At 45.8% G+C, this 19,301-nt stretch overlaps 1 protein-coding gene across 13 annotated transcripts in view; it reads left to right on the top strand.

Annotated features, from left to right (window-relative positions):
- The window catches only part of SASH1 (SAM and SH3 domain containing 1), a 335,989-nt gene that overhangs the window by 311,711 nt on the left and 4,977 nt on the right, over positions 1 to 19,301 (top strand). For 12 of the 13 annotated variants that reach the window (XM_067701818.1, XM_067701821.1, XM_067701817.1 and 9 more), the window contains 7 exons: positions 1,477 to 1,620; positions 4,863 to 4,998; positions 6,625 to 6,794; positions 7,571 to 7,780; positions 8,478 to 8,632; positions 12,553 to 12,662; positions 16,904 to 18,033. In XM_067701818.1, coding sequence (XP_067557919.1) covers positions 1,477 to 1,620; positions 4,863 to 4,998; positions 6,625 to 6,794; positions 7,571 to 7,780; positions 8,478 to 8,632; positions 12,553 to 12,662; positions 16,904 to 18,033 — 2,055 coding nt within the window. Of the gene's footprint in view, positions 1 to 1,476; positions 1,621 to 4,862; positions 4,999 to 6,624; positions 6,795 to 7,570; positions 7,781 to 8,477; positions 8,633 to 12,548; positions 12,663 to 16,903; positions 18,034 to 19,301 lie in introns of all 13 variants that reach the window. The other variant, XM_067701823.1, reaches the window with a different exon arrangement.

Raw genomic sequence — 19,301 nt, 5'->3', positions numbered from 1 at the left:
TCCCGAAATGAACCCAGTCCCCTTTGGGGCCAAAGCAAGCCAGACTCCTCAGGGCCAAGGTGACTGCCTGCTCAGACCTGCCACTGGATCACAGTCCGGGGACAGGCCACCTTTACAGTGTACAGGTTCTCCCTAAGGTTTACTTTCTGAGGTCCCAGAGCTGTAGGTGAGTTTTCCATACAGTTTTGTTTTCCCCTTGTGCAGCTGGTCACGCAACTGTGAAATGAGGATTCTGTGCTGTATAGTTGTTACGGCCATGTGTTAGCGAAAGCACCCATCTATGCTTTTTTGAAGTGTTTGAGAATTTCCTGGAAGAATAAAACTATTTTATTTGGATATCAAATTTTATTGATTTATAAACCAATAATTTTATGTGGTCAGGCTTTTAAAAAGTATGATTTTTTTCCCCTCAGGGGAATGCTTTGTTTTGTTTTTTAATGCAAAATAGAATGAAAGGAGACCACAATCTAACTTGTTCAGAAAAGAAAATTTACACAGTCTTAGGAGTTGGCCACACGAAGTGCTACAATGATATAAATCTGATCGGATGCTGGACTTTTTTTTTTTTTTTTTGGCTGCGTTGGGTCTTCATTGCTGCTCATGGGCTTTCTCTAGTTGCGGAGAGCGGGGCTACTCTTCATTGCAGTGGGTGGGCTTCTCATTGTAGTGCCTTCTCTTGTTGCGGAGCATGGGCTCTAGGCGCACAGGCTTCAGTAGCTGCAGCACACGGGCTCCATAGTTGCGGCACACGGGCCCTAGAGCGCGTGCAGGCTTCAGTAGTTGTGGTGCATGGACTCAATAGTTATGGCTTGCGGGCTCTAGGGTGCATGGGCTTCAGTAGTTGTGGCATGCGGGCTCAGTAGTTGTGGCTCATGGGCTCCAGAGCGCAGGCTCAGTAGTTATGGCTCATGAGCTTAGTTGCTCCCCAGCATGTGGGATCTTCCCAGACCAGGGATCGAACCTGTGTCCCCTGCGTTGGCAGGTGGATTCTTAACCTCTGCACCATCAGGGAAGTTCCCAGATGCTGGACTTCTAATCACTGAGATCTGCCATTTTGTTCTTACCACTTTCTTGGGTGATTCAGTAGTAGTACCCTTTACTTCTTCCCCACTGCTGGGATTAAGTGAACATTGGTTCATCTAAATCATTCTTTATTGATAAGATACAGTCCCCTTGGGTATTTAAAATGGTGGGAAAACATGTACCAGGAGAAGAATATACTAAGTTTAAATAAAACAAAGTGACTCACATCCCACTTTAAGCAAACAAATAAGCAAAAGTCACTTAGTCAATAGCTTTTAATTTTTAATCAAAAAGATAAATAACGTAGCACTGAGTTAACGTAAGAAAAATGTGGAGATCCTGGAGCATACCAATGTTTTGCTGAGAGGTAGGACATTCATGGTTTGAATAATAAAACCTGTTTGTGGGCTTCATTTTCTGTGATTAAGATACTTATAACATTTTATTTTGCAGGGTAAAGAAGGAGATTTTGTGTATAAAGAAGTAATCAAATCACCTACCGCCTCTCGAATCTCTCTTGGAAAAAAGGTGAAATCAGTGAAAGAGACAATGAGGAAGAGAATGTCTAAAAAATACAGCAGCTCTGTCTCTGAGCAGGTATGTGACAGCTGAGCGAAAAGCCCCCTTGGTTCTTCCCAACAACAAGAAAAGCTGAGGATTGTTGGTCTGAGATTTTAAATGGTGCTAAATATATTCACAGGCATTAACCAGGCTCCAGGACCATGCTTGGTTTATGTAGACAAACATTGGATTCAGCAAATATTTGTTAAGCGCTTAGGGTCGCCCGAGCACCAGGTTTGGTGCTGGGAATACAAAGCAGGCCCTGACTTCTATGTACAGATGAGAGAAAAAGACAGACATGTAAAGAAATGATTATTCGTTAATGCAATAAGCACTAAAAATTAGAACACAAAGGAAGGATTTTATTTTCTAAAATATTCCTTGCTCCACAGTGGCCATCACCAGAATCAAACCTTAAAAAGACAGTCAAGTTTTCTTAGCCGACTTTTCAAATAAATGTAGCATAAGTTGTTCTTAGGAGCGTGTAGCAAGTCTGAGAAGTAAAGTCAGAAAGTGCTTCCTGGCTGCAAGACTTACACAGTAATCGTGTTTCTGCAGGGGTGTGTTCACTAACCATCCCTATCTGCAGACTTTAAGACATCACAGAATTGACACCACTCCCTTCCCCAATTCTATAAGTTCATCTCTAGGAACATAACCTTCTTTTTATGGGTCTTCTTTTTATGGGTGGAGGGAATAAAGACACTTGGAAGGCTGGGCCTGAGATAATTTTGACCATTCGATTTTCAAAACGCTCTCCTCTGGCACCTTAATAGTATGGATTCTGTAGTCTGTTGAAGTCTCCGTTTGTGAACTGTTTGTCTACTTAAGAAATATGTAGGTAATGCTGCTTTATCTACCAAATAGAACAGCAGGGAAAGCAGGCATTTTTGCTCAGCTGCTGCCCTCTGGTGGACATGGTGAGCTAAAAACCAAGCATCCCCCTGTTTGAACCAGCTAGCCAGCCTCCCGCGCTGTGCTTCAAACAAAACCTGCACATCTTCAGCTTATTACAGTGGTTCTCGTGGGGTATTGGGGGTGTGTTGGGGGGTGTTGATTTTGCTCCCTCACCAACCCCAGGGGCATTGGCTAGGGGCATTTTTAATAGTGGCAGTGGGTTAGAGGGGGGTGGTGTTGGGTGCTACTGGCATCTAGAGGATAGAGGTCAGGGATGCATCTTACGATGTGCAGGACAGTCCATGGAAACAAAGAATTAACCATGCAAAACGATGAGAGTGCTCAGATTGAGAAACTGGCCGGTCAGACCTGCAGGGGAAGTCTGGCTGCCTCCAGTATCTCTTCTCCACGAACATTTTCCTTAATCTTTTCGTCTCTTGTCCCTATGGGTATGGGAGTGATGGTGATTCTATATTTCTGCCCAGCCATGAAGCGAGCTGTGCACGCTCGAGTGAGACAGACTTTATGCCAGTGAAAGCAGTGCCGCGAGTTAAAGCGCTTTATTTAGTTGGCTTTTCCCCCAAATTGAAACATCGACTAAAAGCTCTTATACACTTACATTCCTAGGGGTCTCCTGCTTCGTGGGTCATGAGCATAGAACTTTAATGTCATTTTGAGCATTTTTCTATAATTTTATTACTATATTGATGTCTTGTAGTTTTAGTTCCGTTTTTTTTTTTTTAAAGCGGTCATTTCACATAATCAAAAAAAGAAGGAATCATTATAATGCTTTTTAGAGAGAGGAAATTAACATTGTAAGGCTTTAAAAAAAAAACTTTTGAGCAAAGACACCGACTGTTTTAGTAAGGATTTTTATCTGCTCTGTTCCTGCTCTATGGCCAGCCTCTGAAATAGTACCTCTTCTTGTAATCAATAAATATGTGATGAATAAATTAATAATTTTTAAAAAGCACTTGTGAACATACAGTATCAGAGGTGTGTATTTGGTATTGCTGTTTTTCAGACGGGGAGGTTTTTTCCAGAAGCATTTTAAAAAGATTTTAATTGGAAAGGTGGCTTATTTTATGATTCAGAAAAGAGGAATGAAAACCTCAGGAATTCATCCTTTGCAGCTTCAGTAACCTCCTAACGATGCACCCTCTGTTTGTAGTTGTTGCGGTTGTTTGCTCGCTTTCCTTAAATGTAAAGCAGAAGTGTGTTTTGGATCAGAAGCTGCCCTTTCTATTGTCCTTAAATGTTTGCAGGGCCCCGCAGATCTCATCAAAGCCCTTCTGATGATTCGGCATTATGCAAATAACAGGTTGCCGTTAGGTGGTTTTGTGTTCACGTGCCTGTGTAATAATATGCCAGAAAGTGTTCTCTTTGGGCCAGTAAACCGTTCTGACTGCAGACGTTTTAAAGTGTGATACTGTCTTGTCTATTAGCACCTCAAATCAAATGAGCATGCTATAGTTACATGTGCAGATGGGGGGCTGTCCACCCCAAAAGTGAGAAGTACTGCTGAGTCACTGCTGTCAGCATCTGATCTAAAAGGGACTTCCCAGCTGTTTATTAACAACAGAAGAAGAAATGAAAGAAGCTAAAATCGTAGGGTGACTTAAGGAAATTGTATTATAGACAGAAAAATGGTATGTTTGCTGTACAGCTGACCCTTGAACAACACAGGTTTTGAACTGCATAGGTCCACTCATAGGTGGATTTTTTCAATAGTAAACGCTACAGTGCTACACGATCTGTGGTTGTCTGAATCCACAGATGCAGAGCCGCAGATAAGGAGGGCCAACTGCAAAGCTGGTAGGCACCCCAACCCCTGTGTTGTTCAAGGGTCAACTGTATATCTGGGTCCTAAGTTGGTATTTTATTAGCCAATTTTAGTAATTTGTGTAAACAGAAATATAAGAATCTGTGCTTTGTGTGCGTGTGTGGGGTGTGTGTGTGTGTAAATGTTTCCCTTCAAATAGATTAAATATTCTATGATGATACTTCCGGATACTACATTACTAGTGGGTTGTATCTGATCTACATTTGAAGTCCAGCGTTATTACTGAACGAGGGAGTATACTAAGAGTCTCTAAGCCTTTAACAAAATGTTTTGTCTACAAGGTAGATAGATTCTTTTCAAAACTATCTATTTGAGTATGAAAAATACTTTTTGAGTGTTTAATTAATAGTTACATGAACCACAACTTTAAAATGAAGCAATGATTTAGATGAAAAAGGAAGGTACATTTTGGGTAAAGAATCAGACTTGGGTTATAAAGATGGATTTGACTGATGTCGTTGAGGGCTAAACTGCTGTGAATTACAAAAGGACGCCCATCCACTCTGGTGAAACATAATTTTGTCAAAACCCATTTCAGGATTCAGGCCTTGATGGAATGCCGGGCTCGCCTCCGTCCTCTCAGCCTGACAGCGAACACATGGACAAGCCCAAGCTCAAAGCCGGAGGTTCTGTGGAGAGTCTGCGGAGTTCTCTGAGCGGTCAAAGCTCAATGAGTAGGTCTAGTTTGCAAACGTAGATGATTTCCTTGGAGTCAAAATCAGACTTTTACTGAGTGTCAGGTTCAGGCAGTTTAAAGATAAATTAGACCAAGTTCTTACCCTTAAGGTGCTGTTACAGAGACAGACCTGCAAAATAGCTGGCCCTAGAGTCCTACTTGTTTAGTAGTTGATGTCTAGCAGTGGCACAAAATTGAGAGTAATGATTTTGGTTGGAGGAGAGAGGGGAAGCACGCCAGCAGAAGATCTGGAGACTCGGGGGGAGTAGGTCAAGGGGAAGGGCTCATGAAGATGTGCAGCAAACTGAGAGGAGAGGACTAGGGCCCTGCTGCGCACACGTTGCTCTCCTGACCTCTGGGCACATCCTCCAGCTACAGTAGTAATTAGCGATCCTCTGACCACTTTTCTGTCTTACAGATTTTGGTAAAAATCTCTCACCTGTGCATTGCCCCCTGCCATTTTCCTTGTCATAGTGAATCCAATTCCTTTGTTAGCATTTTAGTGGGGATTTGATAAAAGAGAAGACAGATGCTTCTCTTCATTCTCCAATCCTTAATCAGAAACATTTTATGCAGAATTCAACACAATAATGTAATGTTATTTTTCCCTGATGCATTTCGGGTAATGGGGAGTGCCAATAATGCTCTTCTGCCTTGACAAAGAAAGCTAATGTCTTCCTAACTTTCATGAATACAAAATGTCGATTAAAACGTTATTATCAGGGCAATAAAATAATCAACTAAGAAACGGGGAAAAAAATAATAAGAGGAGAAGAGAATGACAGATGTCCCTGAAACAAATGCTGTGCAGCCACTCCCGGTCCAATGGTGGTGCCTGCCGAATGCTGTGGGGAAGAGACCAAGTTTAAACTCACTACTTTAAAAGCATTTGGCCTTGAGCAAGTTACGTTTCCTCGTCTGTAAAATGGGGTAAAAATAGTATGCCTGACAAATGAGAGGTTATGAATGTTAAGGGTGGTGTCCTCTATCCGGGAGCCTCGGTGTCACCTGGATTCCCTGGTCATAAAGATAACCTGATGAAGGCCCCTGTCTGATTGGGGCTTGATTAGGGAGAACAGTCAGAAAACGCAGATCCTGCCCTGGACTCTGCTCTGGTCCTGACATTTGGCTGTGTCTCGTGACTCCCTCCTCTGGCTCTTACCTTCCTAGCCTGTGATGCCTTCAGTGCCTTCTTTTTTTTTTTAAACAAATTTATTTATTTATTTATTTTTGGCTATGTTGGGTTTTCGTTGCTGCACGCGGGCTTTCTCTAGTTGCGGCGAGCGGGGGCTACTCTTCGTCGCGGTGCACGGGCTTCTCATTGCGGTGGCTTCTCTTGTTGCGGAGCACGGGCTCTAGGCACTCGGGCTTCAGTAGTTGTGGCACACGGGCACAGTAGTTAGGGCTCGCGGACTCTAAAACGCGGGCTCAGTAGTTGTGGCGCACGGGCTTAGTTGCTCCACAGCATGTGGCATCTTCCCAGACCAGGGCTCGAACCCGTGTCCCTTGCATTGGCAGGCGGATTCTTAACCACTGCGCCACCAGGGAAGCCCCCTTCAGTGCCTTCAGCTTTGCTGTGCAGGAAATCTGTATTGACCCGTGTTCTGCCTGTTTTCCTGTACAGGTGGTCAAACAGTGAGCACCACCGATTCCTCGACCAGCAACAGGGAGAGTGTTAAGTCGGAAGACGGTGATGACGAGGAGCCCCCGTACCGGGGCCCATTCTGTGGGCGCGCCAGGGTGCACACCGACTTCACGCCCAGCCCCTATGACACAGACTCACTCAAGCTCAAGGTGTGTGTCTGCCTGGCCTTGGAGCAGTAACACGGGGTGCCTTGTTGCCGTAGGAGATGTTCTCTTCTCCTTGCTGTTAAATGCTGGGCTGTTGTGGTGCAGACTGGCCAGTGTCTCTGCTACCTTGATAAGCCGGTCTCGACCTCTGTAGTGGAAAATGAAACAGAGAACCAGCCGGCATTTGGGGATGGAGGAGGGTCTCGTGTTAATCCTCTTTTGTCACCACCTCATCCCTCTGGCCCTGTCCTCTGACCTCAGCTTCCCTCCAGAATTCCTGTTGCCCTCCACCCTCCAGTCTCTGTGCTTTCACCAACTGAAGAGATGTAACTGGCTTCTCTCTGTCATCAGTGACATTCATATGGGACAGATGGGGTTCCACGAAATGTATGAAGCGATTACAGGACAGCGGTTGCCACTGACATCTGATTGGTGGGAATTCTTTTTCTAAGAAGTAGGTGCTCTCTGGGTAAGGGCAGGGCGTTTAGAGAGCCAGGTGCCCACCCAGCCCTGAGCCCTGGTGGACGGACACCTCGGGCCACTGTCCTGCGGTGCAGGAGGCCAGAGGGGATGGGCCCTTGGGCCTCCATGAGATCTGGCACGGTCAGGAGTGCCCTGTCCGGTATCTGCCGGACTCCCAATCGTAGCGGGTGACTCGTGGAGCCCTGATTCTGGTCTTCCTAGTGTCTTCACATGCGTGTGATTCACACTTCTGATTGACAGATGGTTCATGCTTGGAAGTGTACCTAACGGAAAGATCTTTGTTCCCTGGGCCACAGAAAGGAGACATCATTGACATAATCAGCAAACCCCCCATGGGCACCTGGATGGGCCTGCTGAACAACAAGGTGGGCACATTCAAATTCATCTACGTGGACGTGCTCAACGAGGAAGAGGAGAAGCCCAAGCGCCCCACCAGGAGGAGGAGGAAAGGAAGACCCCCCCAGCCCAAGTCGGTGGAGGATCTCCTGGATCGCATCAACCTCAAAGTTAGTTCCGTCCTGTCCTGGCCCCGCATCTGCTATGACGAGTACCCATTATCCTACAGAAATAGTTACCAGCACCATGACTCTGCCCTTGACCTCCGCTGGGGGTGATAGCATAAATCCAGGTCGCAATGAGCTCCTAGTCCAAAGAGCTGTGAGCTTCAAGCCACTACCAGGAAGGGCTGTAAGCACAAACTCCTGGCGCCCTGGTTGGCTTCTCAGAGGCCGTAAGGATTCTCCCCTCCACCCTCTCTCCCGCCATTACTCCCGGCATCTAGCGGGGGTGGGGGGGGTCTACGTGGTAGATTCTGTTTCCTCCTTGCAAAACTGTCTTGCTACTGAGGAGGTCACAGGTCTCTGTGAGCTGGATTTCAGCAGCTCTAAATGAAAGAAGAATCTCCTCCGCTGCACACTGGGTGGCATTACAGGCTTCAGCTCACAGCAAGGGCACAATTAAAATGCAAGCCAGTGGAGTCATCTCAGCCTGCAGTGTAAATCTTCTTAACCCCTGATGGATGAAGTGCCCCGCCTGCCCCACTGTAGGACTGGGAGGTACAGACTGTGCTACAAAGGATACTTACTAACTTTTGAATTAGCATAAAAATGACTATAGAAAAAGAGTTTAGGGGTTTGAGGCCGGTCATCGGTCGTGGATCACATGGCTGGGCTGCTGACTCACTTCTGTCTTGTTTCCCTCCAGGAGCACATGCCCACTTTCCTGTTCAATGGATATGAAGACTTGGACACCTTTAAGCTCCTGGAGGAGGAAGATTTGGATGAGTTAAATATCCGGGACCCAGAGCACAGAGCTGTTCTCTTGACAGCCGTGGAGCTGTTACAGGAATATGACAGTAAGTCCTTCCCAGCACAGACGTGTTCACTGTTAGATCCGCCACATTCTCAGGTCACCAGCAGGCGTCCCATAAGCTGCGAGCATATGCTTGGGTCCTTGGAGTCACTCATTCGATCCTACTCTTTCCAAAGCCAAGGTCAATTTTGTATTCTGTCAAATAGCACAAAGACATAGATTCCCAAAGCAGACCTTCCTGCCAATGCAGGAGCAGAAGAAAACCTTACTAGCCTATACTTTCCTGACATGTTTCTAGGTAATCGTTGAGGAAAACGCTCCTCTGAGGGACTGAGAGTTGAATTGCAGTATTTTTAAGACACACAGTTCATGCCACCTTGGGGGCTGGTGGGATGGGCAGCCTTCAGGAGGTCATTAGGATACCTGGGCACAAGAGTAACTGACAAACTGGGAGTATCTTGCCCCACCAAGGGTTAATTACTTCTCAAAGCACATGAGGAGTTGTTTTCTGAATGAATAGGTTAATTAATGAATAAATGAAATTCATCAGCTTGCGTTAAAGAAGCAGGAAATAATCTCAAGTGAATATGTATGGCAGAGAATTCCATGCTGCGATTTCTCAGCTAAAATGATAGCTCATTTTTACAACCCATGAAGAGAATTTAGTGAGCTCACAGCTTTCCTGTAGTTATTTGAATATACTGTGTCCTTTGCTCCATTAACCCGGTCTTATCTTGCTCTTTATTCTTCAATCTGACATCAGAAATATTCCTGAAATTATTCATCACAAAGTGGGGAGTATCCTTGCCAGTTACTGAATTCAAATGCAGTTTCTTTCAAATGCTCTGCTTCAGGGATATCAGTAGCTAATAGCATTTCCATTGCTAAAAGACACACCAAAATCATGGTGAATGGTGGGAAAAAAAACTGTACATTACTGAATGTATCAGGCCCAAGAGACACGGAAGCAAGTGTCTCAGTGCAGTTCAATTCACTTCTGCTTAATAAGTCCTCCCTCTAAATTAACTGATGACACACCATCAAATAGATGCCTAAACCCTAGATAAACACAGTGCCTTCAGGGATAGATTTGGAGGGAATTGTGTTTCAGAGTTAATATCACTTTATAACCTGGTCTCTTCAGTATTGGAGTTCCCCAGGAGACACCTTGGGGATCTGTGGCCAGGTTGTGTCAGAGCCTGGCCCAGTGCCTGGAATGGCCGACCAGCTATATGAATATCAATTAACGTTCAATCATCTAGTCTCCTGGACCACATCTGCTCGGTAAGATAGCTCATTTGCTCTTCCTCAGCCACTGAGAACAGCTGGTTTATAAACTCCATCCGTTGTGTTTCCTTTAGCATTTAGACACAGGAGGAGCAAAGCTAAATTCTGAGCATAAGGTGCAGGGTCTGTCTCTGTCATGCCGCAAGGGCTAAGACTCCTTGTCCCTCCTGGGATCATGTCCTGAGGTGTGCACTTGGGCATATTTTATAGGAGGGAATCTTTGCCCCTCATCATGCTCACTCACAAGTCTAAGGAAGGCTCTTTGCCTCTTCATAAATCCTGTTTTGAATCTGTGCTGTGCCACTGTATAGAACATCCCGCATACATAAATTGGTACTTCTTTTTAGTGGTTCTAAAACAAAGGCTTCAAGGGCTCAGGGGTGCCAGTGAGCACCAAGTGCCTGGATGCAGGATTATCCTAGGATTAGAAGGTGCTACATTCGGCGCTTTTAAATTCATTGTGTTTAAGAAGTACTCTAAGTAACTGATACCTTAGAGGAACACAATACATTTCTGTGAGACTAGACAGATCCAGAGACCTGCTGAGACCTGAGAGATCTTGCACATCTTCCAGCTCAGCCCCCACAAGAGCAAGAGGCACATCTGCATCATGGCTTGGCACTCAGATGGGTCCAGCTTCTCTCGTTGCATCTGTGCGCGGGGAATGCCAGCCTTCCTGCGGGGTTCCATTTGGAAAAGACTCTCATTGTCCCGGGGCAGTTCCTTCTACTGATCCCAGACCCACTCTCCTAGGTCTGCCAGATGAAAGCTCTCGTTTAACAAAATCATTTTCATAAGAATAAGAATTTTAATCAGGAATTATTTCAAATATGCAGGAAAGTACAGAGAAAAATAAAACAAATCCACATACCATTTTGTCATATTTACTTCAGTGCTTATTTTTTAAAGACATAAGTGCTGCAAGCCCATTGGAAGGCCTGCTATCCAAGAATCCCATTCCTTTCCCTTCTTTTCCAAGGTAACTACACTCCAGAAAATGGCACATATCCTTGCGCATAAGCACCTTTTGATGTTGGGATGTCTCATCAGTGTCTTAGCATATTTTCTTCTCCGTGTGTGTGTGTGTGTGTGTGTGTGTGTGTGTGTGTTGAGATGGGGTTGGGGAGACCTTCAGTCCAAATTCAGGTCATGTCCAAATGGAGTTTCAGCCCCACAACCCAGTCCTTCGCTCTTACTTGACTCTGAGAATGTCCGTGATTCCAGCTCCCCTTCTTTCTCGTCCTTGGCGCCTTGGCGTTAATTCTAGTGAGTATGGGGTGCGGGGAGGATGTGGCCTTGAGTGTGCAGTACATCTAAGAGATGCCCCGCCTCTTCATTCTCCCTAATGAAGAAGGACAACCTACTGGGGAAACACTAGCTTTTAGTTTTAGGGAATTTTGCTCAATTTGTTGGGTTCCTGCAAGGAGCTGCTGATTGGATCCTTCAGGAAGAAAGTGGCTCTAGCCCCTTGAACAGGCCTCATGATTTTATGGATTGAACTGCGGTTTTCAGGCAATGCAAGGGACCCCTTCACTCCCCATAATAACTTCAGGTATCCTGCTGTGTGGTGAGGCTGGCATCCCGAAAGATGCAGGCACAGTCTGCATTTTCCTGCAGCGGCAGGGACAAGTCTTCTGTTTTATTCCCGTCGGTCGGTCAGCACTTTGGAGTCTGTTTGCCCGCTGCAATACACTGAACTATCTCGCCAAGGACGAACTGCATTGATTCCTCTTCCTGGGCTGTAATTGATAGCTCCAAGCCCTCATTTTATAAGTATCATTTTCCAAAATAACATGCTAGGCTAGAACAAAGGCCATTCCAAATCCACAGACTCCTCCACACAATGAGGACACCACTCTAGAATGTTCCACTTTCGGTGCGGGGGAGGGGAAAGGGTTTTTCTCTTTTGCTTCCAATTAGTTAATTTTTCATTAATCACTTTAAAAATAGCATTTCTTAATTTGGTGCTCTAATTTAAGGGCTTGTTCCGCCATGATTTCTGTTATAAAATGCTTTCCATGTGAGAAATACAAACAGGAAGTGGTCAGTGGACAGTAGGAATGGCAGCCCTCAGCCTTCCCGCAATTTTTTTTTAATGACCCAAGAAAAGGCATCAGATTTCTGGTTTATTGATTTAGAGTGTGTGGGGGCGGGGAGGCGAAGTGAAGAGAAAGAACAGTAAATTAAAGCCATTCATCGTCAACTACTTATTTTAGGTAGAAAATGTTTTCTTGGTTTCCATTTTTATCGACCAAGCATCTAGTCTGCATAATGATTGAAAGACAGTCTTCCTGTAACTTTGAACCTACATAAGGCCAGGCATGCCCTCTTTATAGAATGTGCAGACTGTGGTTGCTCTCCCCCCACTTTTGACATGATGCTCTGAATTTCTCCTCTCCCTGGTTGGCCTGAGGGTAACTTAAAAGGCATTGATGTATTTCAACTATGTCCTCTGTCTACAAACTTACCTTCCTGTGATACATGATTTGAAAAGAAAAGTGTTCTGATCTCACTCGTTCATTTTTATCTCACTTACTTTAAAATAATTTGTTCTCTTCCAAAGTCCAAGGCTTCAAAATGTATTGTGAGAACCGAGGATAGAACTGGGATGCCGTTGATTTGGAGCCTGCTTTTCAGTCGTCTTACGATCCCATGCTATGTGTTCACCTTCTTTAGGTAGCAGCGACCAGTCCGGATCCCAGGAGAAGCTGCTTGTTGACAGCCAGGGCTTGAGTGGATGCTCTCCACGAGACTCGGGATGCTATGAAAGCAGCGAGAACTTGGAAAACGGTACTGTCAGCACGAATGATCGTGAATGCATCTTCATACGCAAGCCTACTGGGCTGTTTCTTGACATCTGTGCTTTGGCTAATGACTGTCTTTCTTCCTCAGCCTGAGCCATTCATTGCTTTTGGGAAAACTGGCAATAGGGAGAGGAGTTTTCCCGGGGTGAATGGTGCTTAATTAAGATCCTTAGGAGGGAGGAACATCTCTCAGGAACCTAGGCAACTGATGACGTTGAGAAATGAGTAGAGAGGTCTTTCATCAGTTACTCTTCCGTCCCACATAGCACATAATTGGAAAGAGTTTAAACTTGTGTGTCAGAGAAAGGGACCCCAAACTTTCCATTGTTCTGCTGCTCTTAGAGGTTTAGGTCCCTCCCCCCATCTGGATCATGCAAAGAGCTGTGGGGCTTTAGAGTGGGGAGACCTGGTGTTTGAACGTGAATAGGGCATAGCTGAAGACTTTGGCCAAATTACATCTCCGACTCCTCCTTACCTCTTTTTTTGTTTTTTAAACAAATTGATTTACTTATTTGTTTTTGGCTGCGTTGGCCCTTCGTTGCTGCGCGCGGGCTTTCTCTGCTTGCTGGTGGGGGCTTCTCTTGTTGCGGAGCACGGGCTCTAGGCACACGGGCTTCAGTAGTTGTGGCACACGGGCCCAGTAGTTGTGGCTCGCAGGCTCTAGAGTGCAGGCTCAGTAGTTGTGGCACACGGGCTCAGTAGCTGTGGCTCGTGGGCTCTAGAGCGCAGGCTCAGTAGTTGTGGCGCACGGGCTTAGTTGCTCCGCGGCATGTGGGATCTTCCCGGACCAGGGATCGAACCCGTGTCCCCTGCATTGGCAGGCGGATTCTTAACTACTGTGCCACAAGGGAAGTCTTCCTCCTTACTTCTTAAATGGTAATGTGAGTTGTTGTTTTTTTTATAGATTATTCTAAGACAAGATAATAATATATTAAAAATACCTAGCACTTTGTAAACACTGATTATGAATGAGGCAGTGGGCTAGGTGCGCACGTATGCAATTGCTAATTATTACTCAGATCCTGCAGTGCATATTTTGTAGATGAGGATGCTAAAGAGAGGTTAAATAATAACGGAAGCCCTTGTTCTTTTCCTCTTGGCACCACTCTGACTCATAATAATAGGCTCTCAGTCAATGGTAGACAATATTTTAGACCTGACTTGCCAATGCCATAAGCATTTTCAAGTCCATACTCTTAACTACTTCATGTCATCATACATCAGCCAGGGGTATCGGGGCTTAGTTGAACTTCAAGCCAGAAGGGATTTAGTTTGTATGTTATCATAAGTACTTTCACAAACCATGGATTAGATGAAAATAGGTGGACCTATTTTGGGAACAAGGCAAAAGGCAACATGTACCATAAAAGGTCTCTTTGCCTATTTGATTTTGCTTATTTATTCTGAAGAGCAAGAAAATCCCAGTGCTCGGGACCGTCATCCGTGAGTCTCTCATTTCAGTGTGAGGATTTTGAGGAGCCCCGCTGAGAACACGATGCAAAGCCAGGGCAGGAAGGTTTGGTTCCTTCAGTATCATCATCATCCCTCACCTCAAGTTTTCTTCTTAAATAGACAGTAAAGCCTGAGCAGGGGCTGCCCTCGGTGTTCGGACACTGCCCTGGGAAAACAGGCGTGCTCGTTAGTTCAGGGATCGCAGTTGCACGATGACTCCTTCCATAAACAGATAGATTGGGATTGACATGTATACAGTAATATGTATACAGTGGATAACTAATAAGAACCTGCTGTATGAAAAAGAAATAAAATTCTAAAATTCAAAAAAAAACCCACAAAAAACAGATAGATCCTGGCAGCAGTATTATCATTACAGTATGAAAATATCTATATTCATATTAAAATAATGTGAAAAGTCTATTCAAACATTTCTTCATTTTTATGAAAGCTAGATCTCTGAATGAAGGGTATATAATTAAATCTTAAAGAGCACATTTTTGTTTTTAAAAAAATCTCAAAACTTCAGACCAGCTAGACAGAAAGAATATAATTACCCACATCCAATATGGTACTTCCCTTGTCCCCGCAGACAGCATGACTGGGGGCTCAGAGTTATGACCCCCAAACTTCACATCACTGGGCCAGCCCTCCTCATGGTCTAGTTTTTGGAAGTTATTGGACAATGTGTATTTTTGGCTCCCATACCCACGACACATGTGGACTCGGTTTGAATCAGTGGTTTACTTTACTTAAGTAAACATCTATGTGCACAGAGAAGACATTTACTAAACGGGCTTTGGAACGACAGGATCAACCATACCTTTCACTTTGAAAAGGAGCATAAACATATACACTGAAGATATGAAATTGCCAGAAGTCCACAATTCAAACCAGCCGAAAGCACTTGAAAAGCAAGACGTTTTCAAAATAGATTCGACATTTCTGCCCCCACACACCCATCTTTTCTGCTTTGTCCACGTAACAGTTAAGGACATGGTACCTCCCCACCTTTGTTTTCTCAAACATTAAACCAAGCTGCACGATTTTGATCTAGTTTTACTAGGAGAGTATTTTCACCGGGTGGAGAAATAAACGCAAGGTTTACAGAAGCAGTCCCTCTTATGCAGTCCGTAACTTCTGGTTCAGAAGCTCATGCTGCCTAAGGCCCTGGTTTTTAACTGTGGTCTGCGGGGTCCCGAGGATGGGGGCCTTGGTGGCGGTGTGTGGACCTGGGCCTTGAGAAACCTCCACACTTCAACTTTGATCTGTTTTGTAAATGAAGCTTCATTAAAAAGGATCCTCCTGGGCTTCCCTGGTGGCGCAGTGGTTGAGAGTCCGCCTGCCGATGCAGGGGACGCGGGTTCGTGCCCCGGTCCGGGAAGATCCCACTTGCCGCGGAGCGGCTGGACCTGTGAGCCATGGCCGCTGAGCCTGTGTGTCCGGAGCCTGTGCTCCGCAACAGGAGAGGCCACAACAGTGAGAGGCCCGCGTACCGCAAAAAAAAAAAAAAAAAAGTATCCTCTTGCTTTGAAAAGTACTGATTTTAAAAGTGCAGTGTTCTGAAAAGAGACCATTCTCTGACCGCCGTGAACGCGGTGCTAATCTTTTCCTTTCTGACTTCTTCGCCGTTCTCGTTTCTAGTTAGCCTCTGCTGACTTCTGTGTGAGGTGAATAAATTCCATCTAAAATACCTGCAGCCATAAAACCTAAATTGTGTGTCTCCTATGTCCTCTTCTTTTCGCAATGAAAACCAACATTTGAGTGTTGGGAACTATTAGGTCCATAAGGAAAACAACTTACCAAGTAGACCATCCATCAGGGCCACACGAGCAGCAGCGGCACGACCTGAGGACAGAGCAGTTTCGGGGGAAGAGGGCCGCATGCCGTGTTTGTTGCTTCGCTGTCCTAACAGTCGGGAAGCAGTCCGTAGGAAATTCAGACAGCTTACTTGTCTCAGACAGAAGAGGAATCTTAAGTGGATTGGGGTCAGGTGCACTCAGGGTTACCATGGGTGGCTCTGTTCACCAGACAGCAGTAGCAATTAGTATCAGTCAACAATTGTCAACTAAGTAGACTGTGACCGGTTGATAAGTTATCAGCCTGACAATCATTTTATTGTAATCAGGTCTATCGCTTCAGTGGCAATTAGAACCATATCTGTATCTAATAGATTGTCTGTGGCGACATCCTCACTTCAGCTTGTTCACTCATTTGTACCAAGGTCAGCTGACTGTTTCTAGGGTACCTTTATTTAACACACCTGAGCAAAACACAAAGCGGGGAGGGCTTGAAAGTTTTGAGAATTCAGCGGTCACCGGCGAACCTTGGAGAATACCATTTAAAGAACTTGTCCCAGAATTCAGTCCTACGTCCTCTTTGCAACCATGGTCTTAGGAAACTACTCCCTAAACAGAAATCCCGTCAGTGTGGTTCCTAAATGGGGTGTGGGTGTGCCTTGTTTCACACTGACTGCAGCTACGAACAGACATTAGGCCTAGATTTATTTCATTGCCTGACACAGCATATTTTCTTTCCACATAACTCAATTAACTTTCATCTCCCTGAGTCCTTTAATAAGACTAAGAATTCTTTCTAAAAATAAACATGGGACCACAGTAACTCTCCATCACCAGGGGTGACTTTACGTCCTTAGTGTAATTCAACAGTGGGAGGTAAGAGTTGGAGATTTCAGTTACGTTAGCACACCTTTTACATCCGTTTGATTGATTCGCTTTTTAAAATGTGATTGTAAAATATTTCCTTGTCTCGTAGGCAAGTCTCGGAAAACCAGCCCCTCTGCCAGATCTTCAGCCGAGTCCAGCGTGAAGTCTTTCAACAGGAGTCAGCTGGGCAGCTACCCAACCTTGCCTCTAACGAAGCCAGTAGACGCGCTGAAGCCGGGAGGGGAGGGGAGGCTGGGCAGTGGTCTCACCCCTCACACCTCCAAGCACTGTGATCCCCCATGTGTGACTGACTTGAATAAAAACCGAAGGAGCCTCCCCGTTTCCATCTGCCGGAGCTGTGAGACCCTAGAGGGCCCCCAGACCGTGGAGACTTGGCCCCGATCCCACTCCCTGGACGACCTTCAAGGAGAACCTGAAAAAGATGTGCCTGGTGAGGTGACAGAACCTTCCCCTCAGATTGTACCCAAAGTGCCACAAAAGACAGCGCCCTCCATCACAAAGGTTCAAAGCCCCAACCTAGATTCTGCTGTTGACAATGCACTGCTACTGACCCAAAGCAAGAGATTTTCTGAACCTCAGAAAACGACTACTAAGAAACTGGATGGCCCGATGGCTGCCTTTTCACAGGGCACGTCCCCTCCTCCGTGTTTACCCAAAACCTATGACGCCCAACCGCCCGCCGTTAAACACGGTTTAACAAGGACGCCTCTTGAGGGTCACAGGAAAGGACTCGATTTCGAAGGGACACATCACCCCCCGGGCACCAAAGAAGGTGTGGATGCTGAGCAGAGGGGCCCCGAGGCCAGATCGCAGGCCAGACCTCCCACCCAGCCTCCCCCCGTCCCCGCCAAGAAGAGCAGGGAGCGCCTTGCCAACGGGCTGCCTCCTGTCCCTCCCGGCCCGCCCAGCGCCCCTGGCCCCGATGCACCCAGCCTGCCCCTTAAAAAGGGCAGCCCCGGCGGCCCCAGCGACTGTCCCCCGCCGCCAGTGGCCAGGCCTCCCCCAGTGCCGGAGCCGGGCAGCCCGCCGAGCGCCAGGCCTCCACCCTGGCTGTCGGAGCTGCCTGAGAGTGCCAGCCTCCAGGAGCACGGCGTGCGGCTTGGCCCTGCCCTGGCCAGGAAGGTCTCCTGCACCCGCGGGGTGGACCTGGAGATGCTCACCGAGAAGAAGCTGCGGGCAGAAGGCATCGATCTCACCGAGGAGCCCTATTCCGATAAGGTATCCGAGGCCCTGACCCCACTGCACAGGCTCTTCTAAGTCGGGCGGGGTCCAGGCGAGAGGAGCGGCATTGCCCCCACCTCCCAGCCCCTGAAGGCCAGCTGGCAGCGAGGACCGAAGGACAGTGACTGTACGGGTGGCCCACGGCGGGGGCTCCTGCCGCCCCGCGCTTGGTGTTCAAATGAACCTGTAGCACAGTGCCCAGATTAAATGCAGACACGGCCTCAGGGGTCTCTTCTCTTTTCCCTTCTTTTCTCTTCTCTTCTTTCACTTGCTTGTATTTAATTTGGGGCAGCTATCCTTTGCAGGGAGAGCTATCAGTCAGTACTAGACCCAGTTCCTGAAAGGATAGACGTGAGTTCCAGTTTCCATGTCTTCTTCAACATCTTTGTTTTTAGACGTTAACAAATCCCCATTTCATTTCCCTGTGCGTAAAATGGAATTAATAATGACCTGTATAACTACCTCTTAGAGGTATTAATAGGAGCAAATAAAATAAACCTGAACCTACTTTGAAAATTGTAGAGCCCTATTCAGATGTAGGAATTGTACTGTATAATTATCTGTATGGGTAACAGGGGAAAAGATACCTCATTGTACTAAAAACATTGAGACCTATAATGAAAACTCATTTTTCATTTGAAGAAAAATAAAGGAGTAGATCTGCCAATACCAAAATGACTTTCAATACGAATACACGATAATAGATGTAGCTGTATGTTACTCCTAGGAATGCATGAATTGTTATAATGCATTCCCCGGAGTCTCTGTTATAAACTTCTTATGACCAAGAGTGCCTTACGATAAAATGCTCCTCTGCCTTCTGATACTTAGTGAATGAACCCCTTTGAATGGAAAGTTGTGAGAATTCTACTGTACAGTAAATGCTGGTCTAGTGATACAGCGGTGTAACTCTACTCTGTAGTTGAGGAACCAACAGTAGACTCTGTAGGGCACAAATTTGCCCTTCTCCCCTGCAGTTTAGAAGACTGTCTTCAATAACATTTTGCAAAATGATCAGATAAGAGTGAGGTGAGGGCGTTGGACCCCAAAATAGAGAATGATTGTGTCCTGTTTTAACCATATTTCAAAACATTTTTCTAGAGCTCATAACTACTTAAAAGATAAAGACGTAAAAGTATTGTCTCTAAAACATCCATCCTGACACTAAATAAAATATATTCACTTCAAATTAAAACTTTTAGTCCTGTTTTCTAGTAGCGAAATGTCTTATCCTACCTTGTGTTTGCCGTCCTTGGAGAAGGAAA

This window comes from Pseudorca crassidens, chromosome 13 (genome assembly GCF_039906515.1).
Source record: "Pseudorca crassidens isolate mPseCra1 chromosome 13, mPseCra1.hap1, whole genome shotgun sequence".
In the NCBI taxonomy this organism is placed as follows: Eukaryota; Metazoa; Chordata; class Mammalia; order Artiodactyla; family Delphinidae; genus Pseudorca; species Pseudorca crassidens.
This window is presented reverse-complemented; position numbering and strand designations above follow the sequence as displayed.